Source organism: Atractosteus spatula, chromosome 23, assembly GCF_055471065.1.
Source record: "Atractosteus spatula isolate fAtrSpa1 chromosome 23, fAtrSpa1.hap1, whole genome shotgun sequence".
NCBI lineage: Eukaryota > Metazoa > Chordata > Actinopteri > Semionotiformes > Lepisosteidae > Atractosteus > Atractosteus spatula.
The window spans coordinates 16,062,740-16,089,600 of record NC_142728.1 but is presented as its reverse complement, the minus strand read 5'-3'; the positions used below and the strand labels follow the sequence as shown (position 1 = coordinate 16,089,600).

Sequence of the window (26,861 nt, the reverse complement as noted above, 5' to 3'; positions counted from 1 at the left end):
CCGTCAGACACGCACGCGCGCGCACGCGCACGAACACAAACCAGGACGCAGACAGCTCCGAACAGAAAGGCGTTAAAACAATCAAAATTCCCCGGGATGCTGCAAAAACGACTCTGCTGTTGAAGGACCACGAAAACACGGAAAGACTCTGCTACAGAATGAGATTACAAGGTTAAAAAACACAGAATATTCAGTGCTAATAGGCACATTCACCGAGTATTTCAACAAATGCTGATAGTTGAATATGCATTTAAGAGAGGAAACTTAAGAGAATGTAGTAAGAATAGTGAAAAGGGGGTTTTGTACTCATTACTGCACAACATAAAAGGGGAATATTCCTTCCTGGGTGTCTCTCCAGACTGCTGTCTAGTTCTTCAGCTCACAGGCGTGCTGAAGTCATGAACAGGGCAGCGGTCTGGGCCCAAGCCTACCTTCGTTAGCTCCTGCGCATTAGCCAGGTTGTCAACGGCAATGGCCAAGAAGACGTTGAGGAGCGTGTCTGTTTAGCCAGCAGCTCAGGAAAAAACTCTGGCTACACTGGCGGCTCGGGAAAGAGGGACTGCTCATTCCCTGAATCACACACACGTGCCTAGGCGCGTACACACACACACACAGGTCTTCATTCACCGCTCAATTCCCACTGCACCACTGATTCATCTCATTAGAAAAGCACGCTCCATGAATAGCAGAGGATTTCAAAAAGACACGTGATTTTCTTTTTTGGCAGCAGGAGAAGCATGGGTGGTAGAGAAAGCTCTCTGGAGTCCTACATCCATGTAACCTCTGCCTGGCTTTTGTGTTTGCTTTAATAATTTGTTGATCGACATTCTTTCAGTCTCGTGTGGTCAAAGGGAAAGAGGACTGTTGAAATGTAAAGCAAGCTTTGCACCTTCATTCCATGCCAGTACAGGACTTTACACCTTCAAATAAACCAATTCCTGCTTTGAGCCTTAATTGCTTAATTGGCCCAGGCCCTGAAGTTCAGTTAAGAGCTAATCATTAAGCAAGGGTGCAACAAATACTTGTAAACTTACACCTGCAACATCTTTTCTTCTTAAGAATAGTTTTATTTCTATATGGCAATATAAAAAGTGCAGTATTGTTATTCAGGTAAGCAGACAATTTTGCCCGTTGTCCCATTAGTGCCCGTGACAGGCTTGTGTCCCCTGCCCCTCCCTCTTTTACTCCCCCTGGCTGTGATTGGACCGGCTGAAAGCCACTCCCACCTGAAATCCATGCCCTGCCCCCTTCTGTCTAACGCAATTCCTGCAGCACAAAGGATACAGTTACCGAACAGCGTCAGGACAATGAAGTAGATGGAGGAGAGCATTCCTCTTCGCACACCGCCCTGCGACTCAATCCCATGATACATCACGGCATTCCAGTCCTCTCCTGTTAGGATCTAAGCAGTGACAAAGTAGTTGCTGTGTTCATACAGCACATGCATGAGGAAAAATGAAAACGTATTCTGCTGTACCATGGAGCCCTTCCTCTTACAGAGCTGTCAAGCGAGTGGAAGGTTCAAAGACATCATACCTCAGGGATCTTGACCCATTTCTGCAGCAGGGGATTCTACTGAAATAACAGAGCATTGTGCCTTTCTCAAGGATATTAGAGCAGTGCCCCATCTGGAATTTGGAAACCTCCAGCCTTCTAGTGATTAATTCATTGCCCCACACTTCTGCCATGCTCAAAGGCCCCGATTCCTCTAGACATGCTCGCACCACACGACCAGCTCACCTGGAACACTGTGAGAATGGCAGCAGGGAAAGTGTCGAAGTTGGTGGTGGGAGTTTCATCCTCAAAGTTAAACCTGAGGGAGAGAGAATAATATTTTTAAGTCACCTGTCCCCCCACATGAACTGTAGCATATGCAGTGTGTATAGGTACACACTTTCCAGTGCCACAGTTAACTGTCTGAACAAACCACTATCGTTGAAGCATTGGGGAATCAGGGTACATAATTCTAGATACAATCCATTGTATGCCATGAAGAAGGGACTAAAACACAAGGAAAGTAAACAGAGTTCTCAAGAGACTGAAACTATCTGGCAGTGCTACAGGTACAGGTGCTTAGAACTGCTGTGAAGGAGTCTCTAGCGTAAAAATGGGATGTATATTATAGGCATTTACACTAAGCACCTTTAATAGACTGTATAAACCTTTAAGAAATACCAAATCCCCAGCAAAATAGGATGCCTTCAGGCAAACCTGAAGACAGTAATCCAGAAGGTTTTTGAAGTTTCTTGAAACCACCAAGAGTTTAAGAGCTGCGCAATCTAGGAAAATGTGTCCCCCCACCCCGCTCAAACGTCAATCTCATCAATTCAACCCCGTCTTACTCAAGCACTGACAGGCTTAACAGTTCCAGGAAGCCGTGCCCTAGGGGTGCGTGCCCCTGGTTCTGGACAGCCACAGCGTCACGCCGTTTGCATCCCAGCTGGGCTGTGAATGGGCATCAATCAGCGGCTTGACGAGGAGTCACTGTGCTTTCCAAGTCTTTAAATCCATCGAGCCTGCGGGACGGTGGCTCTCCAGGACGCAAGAGCCACAAGAGCCTGACCTCGCGAGACAAGTCTGACTGTGGCACTCAAAGATGGCAACTGGAGAGCCCTCTATTATTGTATCATTGCACTGCTCCAGATCGAATTCACGGTTAACCGAACTACAGACATACCAATGGATTGCATAGGTTAACTGCCAACATGAAAAGGGTGTATAATAATAAGGATAACTGGCTTCCTGTTTACTTTAGCCATGTTATTCTATTACATGGGGCTTCTGGGGACACTCCATCTCATTGAGGGAGTCCTGGGCACAAAGGTAAGGCACAGCGACACACACGCACAGTATTCATACAGAACACATGCGGGTACCCACGGCACAGCAGCACACCTGATGACTCTCTGGCTGTTTTTAATATATCCGGTCTGAGGGATCCCCTACAGATCGTGGGCTCAGAAAAGGTGAAGGTTGTATTTTTTACACCGAACAAGTACAGCATGTTGGGCATGCTACCACAGGAGGCACACGACGGGTCTTTCCCCAACCTTCACAGCAATCCTCACTGATGCAGGGGGTCACAGCCCCAGCGGGAAGACATGTACTTCGTAGTACAAACAACCCTTTTCCCCAACAGGAATGGCAAACACTCACTCCTATTTACAGTAGGAAATGTTACTATCTCAGCTCTTCACATGATAAAAAGCACACAGGCACTGCAGGCTTGGAGGCAGGCTGGCTCGTTGGGGATATCAGATACAACTCTCATTCTTATACAACGCTCATCAGCTTGGTAAAGGATGTCTTAAAGTCCCTTTTTTTTCCTATGGCAAGATTCAACCCCGATTTTCCTAAAGTTTAGAGAGGCAAAACTAGCAATGAGATAATATAACTACCCATTAATAAATTCAAATTTTTCTGCATTTAATTCCATCTGCACCTGGTGCAAGCAGAAGAGCTTAGAAAGTCATCTTCATAACATGGTTTCATTTAATAATGTTTAGAAAAAACATGGAACAAGGGAAGAAGTTGGGGTGTGCAGAGGCAGGGGATCACACACTGTCCTTCAGGGAACTCGAAGGGAACTGGACCCTTTTTTATTGCCTCCTAGTACATTATCCAGCACGTTTATGCACACAGGAGGAAGTTCATCCAGACTAAAACTCCAGTCAAACGGCTGTATAGAGTATGGTGACTGTACTGGACTCCCCAGGTGTGACACCGTGAGCACACCCCCGCAGGAGCAGCACAGCAGCGCCACGTTCTGTCTGTCTCGCGGGGAGCGGTGTGGGTTTGCCATTCCATCTTCTTCCTTCTCCCACCGCACAGCCCCACGTGTTAAAACCCATGAGGGTGTATTGACCCTCACTCACACAAAACCAGCAGCATGACCTTCATTCACCCCATTCAAGGGTAGAACTATTAAAAAAAAGATTTTGTGAACTGACAAATTAACCAAATTCTATCGTAAGAAAATTACCAGTGATGTTTTATAAGACCTTACAAAATCTCTAATAACATGTTTTTTCTTTTATTTTTAGACTGACAATCCTGACCCAATAATTACATTGGTACAACTTTTAAATAATAATAATAACAACAACAACAACAACACTTTTGCAGAGGTTTTGTGCAAATGCTTTGCAATACATCCTTCACAGCACATATTTACTGAAATATTTCAGTGGGACAACAGCCACCGCCCAACTCAGAGGTCAGAGGTCACACACAGCGCCCCACGGGGGACCGGGTAGGGTCTCGTTTTGAACGAGTGTCTGGGTGAACAAACCTGTCAGAACTTGTGTCTGGCGCCTTGGAACTGAAGAAAACAGGGAGAAGATAAAACAAACGGTGTTTGGAGCCCCACAAGAGAAACAACAGCAACAACAACAACATAACTCACAAACGGCACTGTCTCTGTTCGCTGAGCGACACTGCCGTGACTTACTGCTGACTGCTCTCTGGCTGGCCCTGTCTGAGCTGTGTGAAAGCTGGAAAGTGCTAAGATTGATAGCCCTGCTTACTGCAGAGCTTCAGGCCCACACACAGATAGAGCACCCTCAATGCAAGGGGCATGCATCTCAAACGACACATGCCCCTTCCATCAGTATACACTGTTCATCCCCGTCCCCTGTCAGCTGTGCTATAGCTTCACAAGGCTATGGAGTCCTGTTAGCTTGTTTCCACCTGTTCACACATCCGGGGGACAGCTAGGATCTCACAAACCAGTGAAGCCACGAGGCTAACAACTCCTGATTGCAGTTATTCTTTTGGTTAAGTAAAAACAAAAAAAAAGTAGTGTTTAATGATAATGAGAACATTCCTCTTAAATTGCTGCATCGTTGCTGCGGTCTGTTCATATCCGTATATGTATATAGCTTAGCTTCAATTTAATTTTGAGCACAGTTTAACCTGATAGCACTGTTTTCTAATTTATCAGTGAACAGAATTGCATATTTTGCGGGTTTGTATTCCTTCATTTGTCTCAGAGTGCTCAGAGTGCTGTCAGAGTGCTGTTCAGCCCTTGTCCTCTCTTTAAATGTGATGAAATCACAATGTTTATCGAGTGAAAGAACTGAAGAAAAACAAAACAAAGGTCCGTTGAAAAAATCCCTCTAAACTGTACCTTAATGTTGATTGAAGAGGGTAAAGCAGCACAGGTATACAGCAGGGTTAAGCACTGAAACCAGCATGAAGGCTTGGAAGGAATGACTGTTGCATCTACTCTGATGCAGAGCATGCAGGTAAGGTTTGGAAGGGAAATACCAGGTGCAGTACGAAACGAACTCGGAAACTCTCTTGCTTCAGCACTGAAACGGGACTGCGGTGTTTTCCTGTGAACCACACTCTTCCTGCTAAATCTGTTTCCTGCATAATTCAGATCGCTGCCACCTCAACCCTTTGCAGCAATGCTAGTATGTTCCCTTCATTAATTTACACACAAAAAAATAGTTTTACATCCCTGAAACATTCCAAGGCAAATAATTTTTTTAAACTAATTCCATGCTATTTCTTTTTCCCTGTCTTGTGTGGTCAGAGCGAATACTGACCTTCTGATGTACACAGCAAACCAGCGTGAGCAATCCTGCCTATCTGCTGCTACTGCCGACTGTCTCAGTTTGGTCATGACCACATCTGACCTATCCAGTCTCTAGAATTCCCGCTGGCTTGTCAGAGCCCCAGAAGCCTGGCCTGGGGTTGAGGTACAACGCCCCAGGTAAAATGAAACAGGCACAGTGAAGACAACCTGACAGGGCCAAAGCACTCTACACATTAGGCTCATGCTAATGCACCCAGGAGTCCTGCTGTGTGTTGGGAGAATTGCACTGCAGGGTTAATCCCAGGCGGCAGAATCCTGAAAACAAACTGTACACCTTGTGTGTGGTTTTCTCCAAGCTTCTCCTTTTGAAGAAAAGCGATATTTGTGTCTCTAGGCACCCGCGCTTGCCTGAGCGTCCGTCACAGTCAGCAGGGATCTCTCACCTGCGTTAAGATTTTACGCCAACAACGTGGACCGTTGGGACTGCAGGCCGTATAAATCCGGAGAGACGGAATAAAACGGCTCCTCAGAGGAGGAGCTGTCAAATCGGATGTCTGGAAGTAGCAGCTCAGGATGTTGCCATTTTGCCTGCCTCTAGTGTACCTACAGCCTTGTGAAAACTACCACCAGATGTTCGTGGCAGGGGAACAGAGAGACGTCTGTATGTGGGAAGGTCATCAGAAAGGGTTAGGAGGCATGAGCTGAGATCCACTATGTGGCCGCCTGAATGTCAAAAGAGAGATGCTAAAAATTTAGGATGTGAAAATCCCTAAAAAACAAGCTTTGATTCTTAAAAAAGTGTTGAAGAAAAGTTACTGTGAAGTTTTATCATAAACAATTGCAAAGAACTACCAGAACAAAAATGAAATTGAACAATTACTTAATTCTTTGAATCAGAATGCTGCTCAGGAGTATCCATAAAATGTCTCCGATGAGCAAAAGACTGGATTTTCTTTCCTTTCAGTTCTCAGTGAGCTCCCAATCATTTCAATGTGACAGGTATTTGTTTTGCTTAATCTCCGATTAGGATCAGTTTGGACAATTAATTTAAATCTAATGTGGTAAAGTTTTTCTTATGAATGTAAAAGAAACAACTCACTTGCTTGCATAAAGCAATGAGACCACTGTGTTATACTGATGGGAAGGATCAATTTCCAAATTTGTGGGATGGAAATCCTAAATTCCCAGTTTCCTGCACATCTGCATAGCTCATAAACACAATTCCAAAGTGAAGCACAATAAAAAAGAGGAAAGGAACTGTGATCTCATGTGATTAAAACAACATGCCACTGCCAGGAATAATACAGTTTATCTTCTTATTAACACAACAGAACACTTCAGCATTTTTATGAACTCTAGATGTTTTCATAGGGATATGAATATGGCAGTGACACTGTAACACTTTTTTACTGAAATGGACAGAACAGTACTATAGTAAGACGTATTGTAAGATCTACAGAAAACCGTCTTGATAGTACTATGCCACAGGGAATCTCAGATCCACTGAGCTGCTATAGTGCAGTTACGCCAGAATACAAATTTGGGATTACGTAGCTCACTGTTTAAAACCTCTTTTTTATTACTTTAGTGCTTTCCACATCTAAAACAGACTTTGCAATTCTATCAAATTACACTACTTTAAAGCTTAAGAACAACAATGCAGATTTCTCTTCCATAACTAGTGTATTGTACAGTATGCACATTATATTTTACAAAGCAAGGGGACTTTTTAAATAGTACATTCATGCATGGTTTTGCACAGAAGCCAGTGTGGAAAGCTACTTATTTTTTTACAAATTCAGTGCCCTGAGCCCTGCGTGTGCAAGAGCGCCGCGCCATGCAGAGGGGTGAGAAAGACTGTTAATGTATCCGGGTGAAGCGAGGGGCTGGCGAACAGGGACAGGGGGGAGAGTACTCACTGGCCGCCGAAAAGCTGCATGCCCAGCAGAGCGAAGACGACGATGAAGAGGAAGAGGAGGAAGAGCAGGCTGATGATGGACTTCATGGAGTTGAGCAGGGACACCACCAGGTTCCGCAGAGAGTTCCAGTACCTGCACAGCGAGACAGCCACACGGGCAGGCAGCGAGAAAGACAGGCAGGCGGACAGAAGGGCAGACAGGACATCAGGTGAACTGTCCAGAAGAATGGATAATGCAGCACTTTGTTATGGGCTCTCATATAGAGTTTCACACTCCACTCCAAGGCCCAGGGGAAAGACGTTTCTGTTGGAATATACTGATCCATAACCTGACTGTCCTCCCACTCACACAATTATAAGTACATCTAGTATTTATTAGATAATAATAACTTTCCTGCATTGTAAACTGCTGCAGCTAATGTGGCTGGATTTGAAAGTGCACGCCTCCGCTCCCTGACGCAGTGCAATGTATAACTCTCTTAAATCTGACACCGGTGCTATTTCTATGCCACTGCGCAGGTGACTCTGAATACTGGCTTGTCGATTGCAGGATTACTTCAAAACATAAAACGCGAGGCTGGGGCTGAGAATCAGTAAGGACAACGCACAGTAAAGCACATCTAACTGGGATAAAACGCAATCCAAGAGCCTGTTTACATCCTTCTTATCTGCCATACCTTAAATGTTTAATTGAAATGTCATCAATTAAGTGTTAATTGTTTTAATGGATCTCACTGTTAGATGCAGGGTCCCATGCCCAACAAATACACAATCCGTTGCGCTCTTTTGTCCACACAGCTATCCAATCTTAATCCAATAAGCAGCAGAATGTAATTTCTTCATGCTAAATCCTCACAAACTGACGCATGACCCCGCATTACGTCTAAATGCACCACAAAAGACAACTGCTCTCCAAATTAGCTTAAGTGCATTTTTAATTGGGTTATTAACCACAAACACATTATATCTTTCTTAGAATACTATAATATACAAACTGTAAACAGAAAGAGATAAACGTAGAACAAATTTGCCCTTCAAAGACATCTTCTGAGTGTATTAGATTTAACATGCAGGGTTTCGACAACATCCTGTCTCTCTGTGTTGATTTGCAATTAAGTTAAATGAAAACTGATTTCCCAGCAGGGTGAAGCTGGAACAAGCTGCGGGAAATGCTTCTTGTTGACTGAAGATGACAATGATTTTTGTGCCCTTAAAAAACAATTCCGAACCAGAAACCAATCCTCCATCTATAAATAAGCATGTTTCAGGTGTGTATCAGTGCACCGAAGGGAATAAATGAAAAAGGAACAAAATCAAAAGACACAGAGGCAGAATGAGCAGAATGATGCAGCAGCCTGTAGAGCGTACAGTATTTAGGGCTTGAGGTTTTTGGTTTTAACTGATAATAACTGAAAAAAATCATCTGCCTGTAGACCTGCAAATTGGGGGCATTGTACTGGCTAGTCCATTCATCCAGTCATTCATTATCAGAAAGCTGCTTATTTCTGGTGAGGGTTATAGCAGCCCGGCGCCTGTCCCCCGCACAGGAGCGGGGCAGGACACCAGTCTGCTGCAGGGCACACAAGCACAGAGGGGGCAATTTACAGACAACAGTGAAACTAGTCAGGATGTCTTTGGCCCTTCTGAATGTGTATATTACAGAACCTGAATAGATCAAGCCCCATGTGTATTAAAGGGAGGCGATGGGAAGGAAGCAGACTTACTTTGTTACTTTGAAAATCCTGAGCAGACGCAGGGCTCTCAGGACACTGATGCCGAATGAGGCCCCGGGCTTGACTGCTGCCCAGACCACCTCAAAAATACTACCCACTATCACCTGGCAAAGAGAACAAGAGGAACAGGATACAAAGAGTGAAGCCAGGAAATTATCTTCATTAGGAAATTAGCTTCATTTATCCCTTAAACTACTTCAGGATTTGACAGCAGAGCTACCAACTTCTAGCCTGAAGTCTCAGGAGCCGACAGTGCTGAGACAGGAACTCCAAGGTACAGCAGACTGCTGCGGTAAGTGGCAATGGTGTGCTCTTTGTATATGTGGACTACAATTGCCACACCAGTACACCAGTGCCCCAGTATGGTGCTGTGGGAGGAGCTATCCTTTAAAATATGACATTAAACCAAGGTTCTGACTATCTGGGCATTAAAAATCCTGTTCATAGCAGTAGAGGTGTTGACTATAGTGTCCTGGCTAAACACCACTCAGGGCTTGAACAGGCTGGTCTCTGCACAACTCTCCCTTATTTCACCTGGTGAAGCAGTTCCCCCTCTCTTCTCTTCCCTCCCTCCCCCCCTTCCTGATCTGCTGTGCCTCCCGGCTGGGGCTGCACTGCCGTGGAGGAAGAAGACCGTCCCCTGGAAGTTACAAAGCGCTTTAGTGAAAAGAATCCTATAACCCCCTGATAACTGGCTTCGTGTAGATACAGTAGGCTTACTGTGTTGGAATGCACTGTCTACATTGTGTGGTGTTGTCTGTTCTACTGTGCGTGTTCTGAGAGAACGGTACAAATAAGAATCCCATTGTACATGTCCAATGGCAAAAAACTCTCCTCTATATATCTATCATGTAAACTGTTGTACTTCAAGCCTAGACCAAGGTTTAACATGTATTCAGACCCACCCCAGAAACAAGGACTGGGAATGGCCCAAACCAGATGATTGAGAACTGTCAAGAGAGACACACTTCTTCCTTTCCTGTGAAGAAGGGTTTTCAGGGATGAAAGAGCTGACAGGAAGGGAATGTGGTGTGAAAGGGAAAACTGGACTGTTGGGCGGGGTGTGTTGGTCGACTTGGACTCACCCCAAAATCAAAGCAATTGAAAGAAGAGTGAAAGTAGTTTCTGGGTCCCAGCCCATACATCTTCAAGGTCATCTCAGTCAGAAAGAGGCCCAGGAACACAAACTCAGCCAAGTCTGGAACAGCATGCCACCCAGAAAAACAAGACAGATGACATGAGGGTTAACTGCGCGGCCCAGCGGTGCACAGGTGACATGGAGGTGCAGCACACGGGACCTACACAGCGCCTTGGTGAGCCAGTCCGGCTGGTCGTAGTGCACGATGGCCACGCACAGCGTGTTCAGGGCCACCAGGCACAGGACGATCCAGTAGAAGCTCTGCGACTTGACCATGCGGCGGATGAAGAACCGCAGCCTCTTCTCCTTCCGCCGGAAATAGGAGGAGCTCTCGTTCTTGCCGCTCTTCAGGCTGGTGCGGGCGAACGGGGAGCCTGGCCAGCGACGGGACAGAGAGCACGGGTCAGGGCTGATCGGCCGGGGGGTCATCCGCCCCACCCACCTGCGAAGCACTTCCTCAAAATATGAGAGGACGTGTGAAATCCAAACACTTCCTTTCACCCAGTTAACTTGGAACAGAGCATGCACAAGGAAGTAAAACAAAATGCCACTCACAGTTATACAGCTATAGAAGAGGGGGGGGGGGGACGCTGCATTATCTCTGCAAAAGATGAGTTTCCACTGCCTTCATTGCTCTTTTCTTCAATCTATAAGGGACAGAGGGGCCCACTCATGGGCACGCCCACCTGTAGAAGAATTCTTCCCAATGGCAGCAAGCAAATGGGAACTGACTGGGTAATAATCTAAGCGCTGATTCTGTGAGAGGGGTTTTTAAAGGCTTAACCCAATCAGTTTTGGAAAACCTGCAGGACCGGGGCTCCCAAGCTGCAGGGCAGCGCTTTAATCAGCCAGGAGAGTGGCCGCTTCCAGAGACCTCCTCGGCCCCCGCTGGCAGCCCAGCAAAGCACGATCCCAAGTCTGCCATCACTGTGTGAGGCTGGGCCGGTGACGTCCTCCTCGCTCTGGTCCCGCCGCTCCCCCGAGTGCACGCCTACATGAACACCCGACCCACCAAGCGCCTTCGCCAGCTGGCTGCGAGGTTGTGGGAGTGGAAAGGGAAGCCTGCTGCTGGAGCAGCCCTCTTCTCTCCTGCTCACAGTCCCTGCAGACACTGCTACTGAGCTATATTAAAAACCTCAAATCTTAAATTAATCCCAAATGTCAGCTGGGCATTATAAAAGTGAAAAACCATACTATTACCACCTCATTACTCCTCATGAATGAGCCCAGGAATAATCATTATTCAGGCTATTTTGAGCACAGATTAAACTCCCGCAGCACCACGTGTTCCTGACACTGGAACGTGCACTGTAACATTCGTTTAGATCACTATTCATGCCTTTCTGCAGTGCTGAGGACTTTTTACCCCAAACCAAAAATAAAATCCCAAATAATTAAGACTCCGTCATGTGGATCTAATTCTGACTCAGTCTGAAAGCACTTGGGCAGTGGAATTTCAAGGCTTTAATTGCCATTAAAAAGCGAGGCCACATATACTGTAGTAGCAAATCTTTCCCTTATTAAGCATACTTCTTTTGGCTATTGTCATTATTCATTTGCAGTCCTTTTTTTAGGCTTTTGTTTGAATTTGCTCAGCACTGCATGTTTAATGACAATGGGCAGAGTTCATAAACCCTGGTGAGATTTGATCTTCAGATTGTGTCTAAGACTGGTGTTCGAGTGAAGTCAACCAAGATAGTACTGTGACGCCACTGCCTATGGACCACTACATCTTCTGACACTGCTGCTGCCAATTACTGCTGTTACACTGCTTTTGCTCTTAAGACTGCGTCTGCTAGTACTGCGTAGAAGTAATACTAAGATTTCTACTGTTGATACCTCTGCTTCTGCTGGTATTACTACTATCCCTTCCCTCACATCTACTATTATTGCTGCAATCAGCAATCCTAGTTAGTTACCCATTAGCTAATAAGATATCATGAGACCCATAAATGTCTTATTTTCAATTACCTAGGAAATGGGTTTTCGTGAGAGTCAGGGGTCAGAAAGTTCAGGAAAAGATGGGTTAAACAAGTTTTTCCAAATTAAAGCAGAAGAAACCACAATCAAGAACCCAGCGGCTGACTAAATTAACTATGTACTGGACATTTTCTACATTTAATCTACTCAAATGCCCAGAAAAGAAAAAGAAAAAAATAAGTTTGAATTCTGTATATACGGTACTGTATATGTTGCTGGTTACCAATCAAAGAACTCCTGAGTCTTTTCCCAAGCCAGGAGTAGGGTGCCTTGCATTCCCAACAATATTCTTTTTTAAAAGATTGAAATGTGAACTGAACATGTCTTTCAGGTTCTTGAAATGAAATCTGTAGGACAGACGGGTGGCAGTTAAGACAAACTTGAATTAATCAACCACTGTGGCTTCCCATTTCACTGTTTTAACTGCAAGTTATTCTCTGCAGTCCTTCAATTATTTCAGCTGTGGCTAAACGGGCCCCCCTCCTCTGTATCAGGCCTGTGTGAGTCTGTCATGCCGCAAACCTAATGCTGTGAATTAATCAGAGTTGACCTGACATTTCAGAGCGCCCCCTCACACAGGCTGGGCTTTGAGAGAGACTCAAAACAATTAAAATGATCCCTTGGAAAAAACTGAGAGCCAGGGACAAGAACTGGGTTGGGTTAGTATGACTGCAGGTGTACAGGAGTTCCATACACTGTCAGTGTTACTTAATCAAAAAAATCAAGCAAATGTGACTGATCTTATTACTTTTTATTCTTAGTCTTATTCACTTTTTTATCCCAGTACTGCTATTAATATATAATAAGAATAGATGGGGTTATGGAACTCTCCATCAAAATGTATACCTTTGTCCACATTCTCTCTGTTATGTAGACAGACTGGACATGAATTAGATGAATTCAGTCTCAGGCTGAAAAGTTCACTTTTACAACTTGAGTGCATTTAGCGGTGTGCTACACCAACTTCCAGTCTGTGACACTGTAAACCGAATAGTACAGCCTGTCCAGACACTTGTTTGCATTTAAACCAGCCTCAGAGTGGCTCAGTGTATCTCAGCACAGACTGCACAGGCTGGGATGCAGAGTGCAGGTTTCAGAGATCAGAAGTCAGAGAGTAGTCTCACCCACGGAGGAGATGTCTGTGAAGTGGTCCTCTCCTTCCTCAGCGTGGATCAGGTCATTCTTGCTCTTCTTGGTCTTGGCTCTTTTTAACACTACACACAACCAACAGGCAAAGACAGGATGTTATTAAGGCACAGCAAAACTGCTGACTGAATGTTAATCGCATGGCTGTCACCAACACCTGCATTTCGGAGAGAATACCTCCAGATGTACAGAAGAGAGATTTGATTAACTCTGTGCATACGGAAGTAAAGGCAGAAAGGGACTAGATTTTTCACAATTAAGCAGATGCTGAGCAAGATAGTTTTCTTTCCTCTGAAAACCTGTATTGCTCAGTCAAGCAATTACCGACAGCAAAAGAGCAACAGTAGGAAGTTAATCTACAGCTGGAAAAAGGTGTAATATGGATCTTTTCCTTCCATTTGGCTCCTTCACGAGTAACACACTGCCAGCTAAAAAACAGGGCCTGGTTGTTTCTAAGTGACTCCAATATTCCAGCTGCTCCATCTTCGCTGTATCAGCTATTCCCTGGATTTACACTTCTCCGTGTCAGGATGTTTTCTGTATCGCTTCTTTCTGTTCAAACGGTACATTCGGCCAGAGAAACGCAGCGAGAACCTGTTCTCGGCTACAATGGTGACCAGACCGCGGCGTCTGCCACGAGGCTGGTAGTAGAAACACAACCCCACTTGAGCCGTGGAATTGAAGGCAAGGGGCACCAAAAAAAAAGACGAACCACGTGGCACTAAAGTCCAGGCCAACAGCACAAAAACAACTACAAATGGCCAACTGCAGGGGTTCATGGAAGTATTCATCCTTGTGTAGCAGCTGTGAGAGTTGCCACGGCCGTGCAGCCGGGCGGCGGACCAGCGTGAGGGCGCAGTGCCCACAGGGATCGGCAGAGGGCCTGATGCAACCCGCCCCACCCAGCCGCAGCTCCACGCCGTCGCCACGATACCGACACTGCAGCAATGCAGCTGGAGGCTCAGTCTGAACGGGGAAATCGAGGCGAAACCAGCTCTGGAGTCTAACGGGGGGGTTTTACCGCATTAACAGCTGGAGCCTGAAAGAATCCGACCCTCCGTATTAAAACTTCATTTGGATTAAATGAGGCAGCTCACTGCCGGCACAGGCCCGCCACATGCTGGGCGCACAACAGTAACTCAGATTCTTCCTCTGCGGATTAACAGGCATTGTGTGAAGGATCAAAACGCCCCGCCGCAGTACAGCCTTTCTCTTGTGGTGCGCCGTGCAGTTTAATGGCTCACACCCTGTCTCCCGCGACCACTGTAAGATCCGGGGCTCTGACCGCAGGAAGGCTGCGCGGTTCTAAAGCGAGCATCACAGACCCGCGCGCCAAAGGGGTCGAATTTGGGGGACTTTGCACTCTCTGCAACTTTTCTAATTTACTTTCCATCCATCAATCGCTTCAGGGGTAGATTCCCCCCACCCCGCTTGCGATGTTTAATTTTGGCTGTGAACACGCCGTCCCCGCTAAAATTTTGCATTTCGTATAAAAGAATATATACGTGTCAGCAGAGTGTTTCACAATATGTTGCTGTGATATTCCGATACCTTGCCGATGTTTAGCTCAAGCTACCCTGCTGGGTAAGGCTGGCTGGACAAGAATCCACTGCATGAGATCCTGGATCAACTGACTTCCAACAAGTGTACAAGCAACAGACAGATGGGCTGAATGGTTTCCGCTAGTTTGTGACCCTGCGCGTGTTCTTAATGTTATTATATTACTCATTTCTTCCTGACCCAGGTTTGGAAGACCCTGCTTTAGAGAAAACAAAACACTTTAAGGCCCATCCCTCGCCGTGCCACGCACCGTCCAGCGGAGATTTCTCCTCGGCGATCCTGTCCTCTTCTGCCAGCATGACCTCCTCTGGAATGAAGACACATGGATCAGGATTCTTCACGTCAAAGTGCAGAGACAACCCCCCCCCCCATCCCAGCCCCTCCCTGACCACCTCCGCGTGTGCCCCACTCGCTGCAGTACTGCCTTCTTATGCCTAAAGTGAATAAGCCACCACCAGCCATTACACTGGGCAGCTCCCTTGCTGAGATCTGGGCTCTTGCAGGTTAAAGTCAGTGCGTCGTGTTCTACACCAACCTGGACCCTGGCGATTCTGCCGGGCTGGCCGACCCGCAGACCTTAGCGAGTCTCTGTGTGAAGGCCAGCGTGGGTCACGCGCTGTGAACCCAGTCTGATAAGGACAGGCAGACGTACAGCAGCCTCGTTCCTTCTAGAAGCTCTTAGCCTCTTCTTCCACCCCAGCACACTGCGGACAGCTGCAGTTAGGGCTGGGGCTTGGGGAGAGCCAAACCAGGCCACAAGCCAGTTTCGGAAAAATGTCTCTCTCTGTGTCCCTCTTCCACTCATGTCCGCCCTTCTCATCTCCGCAGCCATTTCTCCTGCAGCCTCTCCAGACCTTGTCTTCCCTGTTCCTTTGTGCATCGACATCAAGGTCCAGAGTCCCGCACAGAGCTTACAGTGGTGTCTAAATGTCAAGCATTCATGTGGCCATGAAAGAACTGCTCTGGCCACCACTGAGATGACCAGAGTTCCACCACCCGAGCCCCTGCAGGTCATCTATGGATTTCTAAAAACGGCTTTATACTTGCTTTAGACCTGACTGAAGACTAAGTTAAAAAAATACCTCTATTAATCAAGAGCTTAGCTCTCCTGGTAGTTCCTCAAAGAGCACAGCAGAGGAGCGCAGCTGCACACAAGCAGGCTCGTGCAGGCGTGTTGAATGCATGCAGACCAGGAGCTCGGCCAGGCCAAGCAGAGAAGGGAGCAGGAATCTGGAGACCAGCCTGACCTGCCTTGCATATCCACTCCAGGTACCCGGTCAGCTCGCGCTCGATCTGCTGCTGGCGCCGCAGCTTCAGGAACTCCTGCCTCTTCTCCACACGCTCACGCTCCTTGGCAAACTCGCTGCGGGACAGGGACAGGGACAGGGACAGATCAGAGCCTCGCCTCAGCTTCAGTTCACAGGCGTGACCCCCCACCGCACAAAGAGAGGTCACTGTCCAAGAGTAACACAGGCTAGAAACTTCACCCCATCGAAACATGGACAGCTTGATTTGACAAGTCTTGAGAAACACAAACTGCTGAAGATGCTACAAGGAGCGATACTGCGGCTGCACTGCTGAGACCTGCAGGAGGCATGTTTCTGTTGCACAGCAAAGATCTCCGATTCACAGGACTCTTCACAGGAGACAGACTAGTTCTGAGCTGCAAACAGGGGGTTGAAAAGAGGAAACTTAAGCATGCAGGCCAATTCATGTTTTAAAACAAATCTACAAATATTTAAGCAACATAACAAGGGTTCAGATGGAATGCAGCCAAGAAAACATGAGATTTTTTACAGTTTCCTCAAATGCAGGTTTTTCTGCATGAATTTCATGACTGCAAGCATTCAGCAGCTGCAGACGGACCCTAAGCACATGACTGTGAGACTGGTGCAAGCGGCTTGAGGGACGACGGCCTGGCCTCGTGAACAAGGAAGCTGGAGCTGCCGTGACAAACGGGAGGGCTGGGTGGGTCTGCGGTGCGGGGAAGTGATGAGCGAGTGAGCCTGTGACTGCCGGGAAGAGGGGTCTGTTCTCCCAGACTTTGGTTACAAACTCCAGTCAATGACTGCCAGGCATCCCAAGGTTAATAAGGCAGACGCTTATAAACTAATTCGCGGCCTGTCCTTCCCCCAGCAGATGTGATTATAATAATGCAATATCTGTAGGGACACAGCGCTGACTTTCGTACGTCATTCGTGATGACACTGCAAACCACCCTGTGGAGCAGGACACTTTACTGCTGACAAATGCATTGCCTAACTAGCAGAGTAAGTCCAGAGAAATTTGTTAATTAACTTACAGTACACTTACAGATTTTCTTTCTTTTATTTGTGTGGAATAAATTAACCCTACCCCTACCTGTGTCATCACAGCTTACACTCTTAACAGTGAATGACGGCAGTGCAGTCATGAAAGATTCTTTCACTAGTATGGTGCTTTCACACAACGGAAGGAGCTACATAAACCGATCATGCTTTTTTTTTTCCTGTAGCAGCAGGGGAGGTGGTGACACCGTTACGTACTAATCAAATGAGTATTGTAGTTAGCAGGAATTGTGACCTTTTCAGAATAAAAACCAGTGTTCTGAATTCATTGTAAGTTTAGCCCGGTAGACGTGTTCTGTCCTGTGTGTTTTATTTTTGCATTTGCAACGATAACAGTCACAAAAAGTGTTCTGGGGCAGCACCAGCACGGTTTAGATATTTAAGATGAGACCTGATCTCTCTTCCATCCACCATGTCTCTTCCAGCAGCTTTTTAACCACAGTTGAACAGAGAGAGCGTGAGGGAGGGAGAGGCCTGAGAGAGAAAGCAAGACATAGAGAGAGGTAGCTGCTTAAGAGATGACAGGAGGCAGAGACGCAGTCTATTCATATTGATCATTTTCTGTTGAGAAGGAGGGGGTTCTCCTGTTCCAAGGGGAGATGGGGAAGGGTGGGTTAAGCAGTCACTATTAGTATTGTTAATGTCACTGGTGTTCTACGGATAAGTGTTTGTCCCACGTATTTGTGTTGACGGCTCCGATCAGTACCAGCCCTGCCGACGAGAGGGAGAGAGAGAGAGAGAGAGAGAGAGAGGGGGTCCCCCTCCCACGGCCCAGTCACAGCTCTGCTTCGATTGGGCACCCCCCCCCCACGCGTGAATACAGGCAGCCCCTCCCTCGGGGGGCACGCGCTGGACTGCGGGGGCGGTCAGCCTGGAATCCCAGCACTCCCGCAGGCGAGGAGGCTCCCAGCCTCTCTTCAGACTGCTCCCCGTGGAGCTCAAGGAAGCACTTTACCCACGCAGCACAGGAGCACGGCACCAGCTCCACGGCTCCAGAGCTGCCTTAAGCTTCTGCTTTGCTCAGCACCAAATAGGATGTGCATACAGAGATACTGTATAGCAGTATCTTGACACATATTTAGTAGATACCCTACGCTTATTTCACTAGATGCCTTCACCTGGGTTCTCCCGCGACTCTCATCTACAGGCAAATACATATAATATTCCTTTCGAAATGGGAGATGAACAGTTTTTTTTCCAGCAATGCCATAACCACGATTACACGGGCTACCGCCTCCCTGTTGGAACTCACGTACTGTATCAGCAGTGCAAAGGTCTGAGACATTTTGCACTCTTCTGCTCTGTTCACTGAATGCTTTTCCCTCTTTGCACAGAATTATGATTCAATGGCAATCTCCAGCTGAAACTTTGCCAGTTTGTTTGAAGCTGCCAGTTAATTCTATATTTTGTAGCACAAAAGGTAGCCTTTTAGCTTCAAGGACGAGTGATGAGGAACAACAACATTATTGCTGCAGCAAGAGGGGCAGCTGGGTTAGCTTGTCTGCTTGACTGCCTCACCACAACATTACATGAATGACGACACAACAGCTGACAACGAGTCAATTAGATCCGACTGGTGGTGAATTGGCTCCTACAACACTTCACATTGGCTGCTCATGTACAGTTTACCCTGGCTTGCTGTGATCAAGTTAAGTTCACTGTGAATTTAAAACTGCTAAACAACAAGCACAGTCTCTTCTCACTCAAACTGAGCTGTAACAATCACAGTTGTTATAATTGCAGAAAACACTAGTGGAGTCTTACAGTGTATTGTTGATCCTCATAAACATATATTTTAACCCCTGACTGCACCTGAGACTAAGAGCTTTATATAGCAGCATCCATTCCATCAGCTTTACTTCCTACAATACAATTTCATAAGACCACTGCACCTCAATTAACTACAATTAAAAAATTTCACTTACTGTACTTATAAATTAAAACTATACATGGTTAATAGCATATCCTGCAATACAGCACAGATATACTATAAATGCACAGACACTGACATCTAAATGATCTATTTCCCTTCTTTTACAACACAATTAAAGTTTTGTGTAATTATAGAAATATCATATGTCTTTTCTTTTATTGACTGTCCTTGTCTTTATCCTCCTATCCCCCAGAATCAACAAACCTGTAATAGGAAATAAGGTAGCGGATCAGAACCAGGTGCCGGAGCCAGGCTGGGGCCCCCTGTGCGAAACTGGACTCTCATTTGCCCGGTCCCGCAGACACCTGACCTTTCCAGGCCCCCCCACCCCCAGCTGCCTCCCCGGGCAGGGGCTTCTGAGGGACGGAGCACGCTGGTGTCACGGGGAGACAAGCCCCCCCGCCCCCAGCTGCCTCCCCGGGCAGGGGCTTCTGAGGGACGGCGCACGCTGGTGTCACGGGGAAACAAGCCCCCCCGCCGGCGGACCGCTCTTCTAATCCCTGCGTGCGCCTGGATCCCTCGCCACCTCAAAGACAACGGCCTTTACCTTCTAACAAAGGGCGCAGCTCGGGGCGCGGGGGATAATGCAGGATGACGGTGCCCGCGGAGGGAGCGTGGGAATGAAAGAGCCGTGTGAAGGTCACTTCAATGGACGCGGTGGAGGCCGACCTGAGAGAAGCACAGGCCCAGCTTGCGTGGGGGGGGGGGGGGGGGTCGTTGATACACCCCTACTCTATCGCCATGCCCAGGAAACACAGGGCAGGCAGGAAATTATGTAAAGTGACAGGACCAGCCCGCCCAGTGCCGAGAGCTCACATGCGACCGCAGGATGCCTTAATGTCATTACAAAATGTTTGCATAGCACAAGATGGAGTGTTTTCTTCTGCTCTTGCGCTCCTCATATTCCAGTCTTCCTTGGCTCAGCGTAGTTGACTGTATTTCTTCACTCAGAGAATTCCCTGCCTCAAGGTAACCACTTGCAAAAGTTGCAAAAGGAACTAGAGTGAAACATGAGGTGAATTAAAAAAAGATCATGCTAATTAGCACGTACTTCTCCATTAAGAAACACAACATTACAGTCTGAATGTAACTGTTCCTAGACCACATGCTGCTGCTCAAGCTACAGAATTTCCATAAAACAGACTCCTGGATACCTCGGTGTGTTTCTCCTGTGTCATCATATTTGAAGGGGAAAGTAAGAATAGTTAATGCAGATGCCCAGATGCCCCCATTCCCAGCTCAAAGGTCAGTGCTGGATTTCGTTAGAGGGAAGCACAGATCATGGTGGACTTGTCTGAATGATGTATTGCACCTCCAGCACCTGGAAGAGCGACAGAGCTGGATAACAGCCCAAATCCCCACTGCAGAGCATTACAAAATAGGCCTGGTTCGGCTCTCAGCTCAGACAGTTACACTGCGAGCAAGGAGCTGGAATCACAGCTCCCTTCCCTGTCATGCAGGCCAGTTTAAAGTCTCAGAGAAGACAAACACCCTGCCACGCTCAGAGCGAACAACCGCAGCACGGCACCGACAAATGCCTTCACAGAAATGATTGGCCAATCTCTTTCTTTGCTCCAAGGAAAGCTATCGAGCCAAGACTCCACACCATCAGGAAGCTCTTTTATCTTAAATGTTGTGTTTCTCTCACCGTATCGAGGTGTCAGTAATGAGGATGTGGTGCCGAGCTGTGCTCAGAGTCTACAGGTCATAAATAAGGGCAGAGAGAGAAGTGAAAGCTTCGAGGTGAAAAAGGCCTTCATGATCTCCCCTCTCTTCTTTCAACTGCACCTCCACACATGAATGAGACAATCACTTCCTGAACTAAACAGTTCCAGTAACTGGGAAAATCTCATTGTTTCACTTTAAATCCTAAACTAAGAGAGACCCTGAAGACCTTTTTTTTTAAAAAAAAAAAGGTCTAGTTCAGCAAATTATTGATTTGCAAACAGAAGTGAAGTAAGTCAAGGGAAAAACAGGACTGCTGGAGTCCCCTGAGCCAGATCAGGGAAGCCACAATCCAAGACAGGAGGGGGCCCAGCACAGTTCCAAAGTTATACAAAGCTTCACCCCAGTTGGGCTTACTTAAATTACCTGAATTAATGTCAGAAGTTGCATTCTGTTATGCAAACCAAACGTCAATCACACTGGGAAGGCCATTAAATTTCCCATCATTCCACCCATCCAACCACTGCCAGAAAGCTGCTTGTTCCTGGTCAGGGTGCGACACAGGACTACACCCAGAACGGAACTCCAGTCCACTTCCGAGAATAAGCCTGAATAACGAGTCACTAATTGATCGGCCTGTCTGATGAGGAGCTGGAGCACAGTGCAAACCAGAGGGCGTGTCCCAGCTCCGGCGCAGGCGCGGAGGAGCACACTGCCGTCTCCCCTCGACAAGACTGGCTCTCTCGAGGCTCGTGGGGCTTTAAATAAGAGAACTGCTACAGAACCTCAAGCCCCTTTTAAAAGCACAGAAAGCCTAAAGCGGAACCAAACAATGAAAACAAACTAAATGAAACCTCGAAGCAACATTTGCATCAGAGAGCACTGAAAACCATTTGTGGTGTACGCCAGTGAAATATGATTAAATTTCCTTGCAGCAATAAATTCCAGCACCAACAGCAGCCCAGCTATCGCATAACCTTCTGTGTAGCTGGACGTATCAGTCTGGGGAGGGAAACTGGATCCACAACTTGCCTCTGGCCTTTTCAGACAGCATGCAAACGCTGAGACTACAGCACATACTGTGTAATAAACTAAAAAAACTCCACAATATACTGCTGTCAAATATATATACTGTAGATCTTTCACTAGTATTTCCACATTTGCTTTCTTGGTATATTTAGCAATAAATGCAGTTTAGGCACCAAGACACTGTGTTGTCACAGTGAGGAAATTCTGAGGTTTCTAGCAACCCCTGCGCACGTGGAAAAGGTATTCTGCCTTTCAAGAAAACTGCTACAAGATTGGGTTTCTGTTATTCTGTTCTTATATTTATTTTAAATAAATATGGGTACAGATTGTTCCTTACACAGGGGAATAGTGTAGGTGCAATGTCCGAAGGCAGAAATGAGGGTTTTTGGAGGACAGATCATTAATGGAAATTTACTCACAAAAAAAAAAACTCATGGATCAGAGGAAATAAAATATTGAAACAGCCTTGGAGAAACTCCTGCTGTTTTGCAAATTCCCTCCACAGATAGCAGATGTGCAGAGAATTCAGACTCAGAAGGTTCTTCTCAGTAGAAAGACACAGACCAGCGCAGCCATGCTGTCTAAACTAAACACAAACTCACCAGACAGCAAGAGCTGCTCTCCAGATAGATTCAGGCTCCCAGAATTAACATTCCCCTTGCTCTAGTATTTCAATGATACCAAACATGGGCCCAGCATTTAAATTTGCAGATGCACGGACTGATTGTATAACAAGTTTTGATTTAGAAGCCAAATGATGCAGAGATGGAACTGTGCCTGTGGCTGGAAGATTGTCAGTTCATATCCTGTGGCCGGCAGAGGAATCCTACTCCGTTGGGCCCCTGAGCAAGGCCCTTCACCCCAATTGCTCCAGGAGCGCCGTATAAATGGCTGACCCTGCGCTCTGACCCCAAACTTCTCTCCCTGTCTATGTCTCATGGAGAGCAAGTTGGGGTATTAAAAGACAAATTCCTAATACAAGAAATTGTACAGTATATGGCCCATTAGGTGATCTTATCTAATATCTAATATCTAATCTAAGATATGACATTTAGACAACAAACTGCCTCTGCACAGCTCTTTTCATCTGGATTGTTTCCAAAGTGCTTTACGCACAGGTGGGGACAGACTTCTTCCCCCACTGGAGTGCAGGCCCAGCTGGGTGACATGTAGCTGCCATTTGCATCATCAGTATTACTGCACAGCAGATAAGGGGAGGAGGGAGAAACTGCTTCTCCAGTTGAATTAAGTGGGAGCTTAAGGAAAAACAGATACAAACCCAGAGTGGAATTTAACCAGGACACTGGGGTGAACATCCCAACACTTTACAAACAGTGCCCTGGGGCCTTTAGTAGTCTGGACTTTGGCTTAACATCTCATCCAATGGCAAGTGGATGCTGCACACTGGTGGTGGTGGAGGGGATCCCCATTACCTGTAAAGCACTTTGAGTGGAGTGTCCAGAAAAGTGCAATATAAGTGTAAGCAATTATTATTAATTCTTATAGTGTGGTCACCCAGTCACCAAAGCAGCAGGTTTAGAAATTCTGGTCAAGAGAGAAAAGCACTACCGACCTCTGACTTTTATACATTCTCTGATACTAATTACATGATTTAACTAATTGTTAAGGTCAAAAGTCAAGTAACCTCTTTTTTTTTTGTTCTATACTTAGAACAAAGAGAACAAGTGTACAAAACATCCCATCCAGCAGGGGGCGGTGTTTGGAAGGCCTCTTACCCAGACAGGACTCCCAGGACCAGGTTCAGCATGAAGAAAGAGCCGATGATGATGAGCGGGACGAAATACAGCCAGTTCCAGGTGTTTCCTGAGGCATCGTTGGCCTGCAGAGAGAGACAGAGACCACTCAGCACTGACACATTACACACCAGCAGTCATTAGACACTGCACCTCCAAATGGGCACTCACAGCTAAAGATGTCTTACACAGAACTTCAGAGACAGACAGGAGGAGAGAGAGTATAAATTTCAGTACTGGTCCTCTACAATATCTGCTGTCTCATACTTTGTCCACAGAGGCAATCAGAAAACGGGATAGCAGTTTTCTTTCTTCGGCACAGAAGGTGCAAATCCCGCTGGGAGCCTGGGCTCCAGTCAAGGAGCAGCAGTGAGGTCAAGGGGTTCACACATTTGATCTATTTGAATAATCTGCTGAATGGTTTCCATGAAAACCAGGGTCAATCAGAGCTCCGTCCCTGCTGCTCTAATTGCTACATAGTTCTGATCAAATTGATTTTAAAATACAATACATCAAAGAGATTGAAGAACAATGAAAATGATTATTTTTTTGACAGGCTGGTTAGGCAACTGTGGGACTAAAAAAGAGAGCAAATGAAAGAAAAGATTTAAGAAAGATTAAGAAAGATATAAGCCAGAGTTCAATATTATATATCATGTACTGGTTGAGAAACTCTAAAACACACTGCAGAGAAGACCTCAGGCTTTGCATGCTAGTCCAGACAAAGTGCAGAATACATATACAAACAAAGTCATGATTCCAAATCCACGTGCAAAACTCAAAACGAGATCAAGACACAGAGATATCCCTTGGATTATAATGAGCCCACATACTTATAGGGCAACACAAGCAAGGTGGGAGGGGGTGGCTAAGCACCCCATTCCCTGCAAGGCCAATACCCAAGTGTAGGAAGACAAGCTTGTGCCAAAAATCTATATCATATATCATATATATATCATATCTATATAAGTCATATGTTTTTATTTTACAGACTAACAAAACCAATGCAACGTTTTAGGATGTAACCGAACACCGAGTTTCAAACAATTTCTTCCGAGGCGATATTGAAAGCGAGACGATATTCAGCACTTAGCACTCAGTGTCACTGGGGAATCTAAAAAGACTCCACACACTCTGTGAGGATAAGGGGTAAATATCTGCCTGTTTAATACAATTTCAAGTCTTCTGCTGACTAAAAAAAATCAAGTCTCAGGATATTGGGACAATCTGTTGAAACAGAACATGAATGAAAGCAATGTAATATAATTTAACAGATGGGCTGATAAACTGATAAACCTCTACAATCAAGTGCACCCAGCATGAGAGTTTCAGGCCCAGAAAAATGGATTTCTCTGGAGTGAGACGTACATTAAACAGCACATGTGAGTGGCGCATTATTTATGCAGATGCACTGAATACTCCTCTAGTTAATGGCATCTCCAAGGCCCACTGTGTTCTTTTCCTTCAGAGCTTAAAAAGAACTTCCCAGCTGTGATGTTAAATGCGTGGGGAGAGCTCTGATGTCCATGTGAAATTCATGAGCAGTGACAAGATGTTCGGATCAGAAATCACGCCGATTTGATGTTGTTATTCTGAAGCGCCCGGGTGCATCGCCGATATCGGTCCTCTGAAGTGCTGAGTCGGTGGTAAGAAGAGGTAAATTTTAATCTTCGTTCCCTTTCTCCATTCTTCTGCAGCTTGTTCGATGGCAATCCCTCCTGGGGGGGCCTGCTGGCTTCCCATTTCTGCTCCACTCGAGCTCTTACACAGTTGGGCTCATTTAATGAACTGATTGTATTGCTAATAAGTGTGACACTGTATAACTGCAAGACTAATAAGCATCACAATACACATCACAATAAATAAATTGTACAATTTTAATACTTTCAAATTGACCCCAAGCTGATTTCCAAAGAGCTGTACCTTAATTAATGTTTAAGTAAACGAAAGCAGAAAACATTAAGAAAAATCCTATACCCGCCTAAGAAAAGAATTAAGCTCAACTGTCTACTTGACTACTTTGTTGAAACAAAAAACAAGACACTAGCCTGCCTCCTGGCTACAGTATCAACATTAAAGTGCAATATTCGGGTTTGTGCTCCATTTTCAATGCACACACAGATAGCATGTCTTTGCTCCTACATTTCCTCTGTGCTCTTGAGCAGAAGGACAACATCCCTGACGACAAAGAAAGAATCTAATTCCATCCTTTTGAGCTCAGCTGAAAGGTTTGAGCTCCTCCTGTGGTTCCCGATGACTGAGAACACACATGCTAAGGACAAAAAAGGCAACATGCTTGTTCAATCACATCTTCATCAATCTTGGATTGAGGTTTTAAATAGAAGCTTCTAATTTATTAAAAAAGACTGCTGCACATCTGTTTGGCTTTTATGTGTCAGGATGAAAAGCTGTTTTTTCTGTAACTCAGAGTAACACTTGGTAATTATTCCGGCTTAATCGCACAATCATTTTCTATTGAACTCAAACTGAATGAACACAAATGAAGTAGTCTTTCCCTGACGTATTTCACTCTTAAGGAATTTAAATAACTGGCATCAGAGTAAACATCTCGTCGTTTTTAACCCTTTTAAACTCAGAATTACTCACCCTTAAAAAAGGCACTGCAAAACATCATAAAAAGATTGATTGAAAATTGTTTTCAGCCATTAAAGCAAAGTGAAACTTGCTGTGCTGTACATTAGGAGTGTGTAAAGTTCTTTAGCATTAGTGGAAGTAATCTTACATTAAAAACTTTAAGATAATGAACCTTAGAAATGAAAATTAATCCAAGTGTTTCTTATCTGCATTGCTACACCTCAATGTGCTCTGAATGAGCTGTTACTGCTCTTTTTCTACATTTAAAGGGATTTTTTTTTTCTTCCTCATGGAACAAGAAGGTAGGACGAGTTGAACTAAACCCTGCTCACCATCCCGGGACTGTCAGTACTCCTGTAACCATGAGCCTGGAGTCTGGGAACAGAGAGGGAGGAGGGAGAGAGAAAGAGGATTGATTGTTCTGCAGATGACAAATATCGGGAATTCTCAACCAGCACTCGAAAATTTGCTGACTTTCTTCCACAAAACAGCACGTTCCCCGAGTGGCTGGTTTAATAATGATGCCATGGGACAAACCTCA

At 45.8% G+C, this 26,861-nt stretch overlaps 1 protein-coding gene across 1 annotated transcript in view; it reads right to left on the bottom strand.

The window, feature by feature from the left end:
• Positions 1 to 26,861, bottom strand: part of cacna1ba (calcium voltage-gated channel subunit alpha1 Ba) — a 158,861-nt gene that overhangs the window by 59,930 nt on the left and 72,070 nt on the right. Inside the window, exons 7-17 of the mRNA XM_088940316.1 lie at positions 23,708 to 23,811; positions 16,265 to 16,380; positions 15,235 to 15,324; positions 13,436 to 13,525; positions 10,496 to 10,705; positions 10,279 to 10,391; positions 9,185 to 9,297; positions 7,462 to 7,593; positions 1,741 to 1,813; positions 1,285 to 1,402; positions 432 to 499 (exon numbers count right to left, since the gene is read on the bottom strand). Of these exons, the coding sequence (XP_088796442.1) occupies positions 432 to 499; positions 1,285 to 1,402; positions 1,741 to 1,813; positions 7,462 to 7,593; positions 9,185 to 9,297; positions 10,279 to 10,391; positions 10,496 to 10,705; positions 13,436 to 13,525; positions 15,235 to 15,324; positions 16,265 to 16,380; positions 23,708 to 23,811 (1,227 nt within the window). The remainder of the gene's footprint in view (positions 1 to 431; positions 500 to 1,284; positions 1,403 to 1,740; positions 1,814 to 7,461; positions 7,594 to 9,184; positions 9,298 to 10,278; positions 10,392 to 10,495; positions 10,706 to 13,435; positions 13,526 to 15,234; positions 15,325 to 16,264; positions 16,381 to 23,707; positions 23,812 to 26,861) is intronic.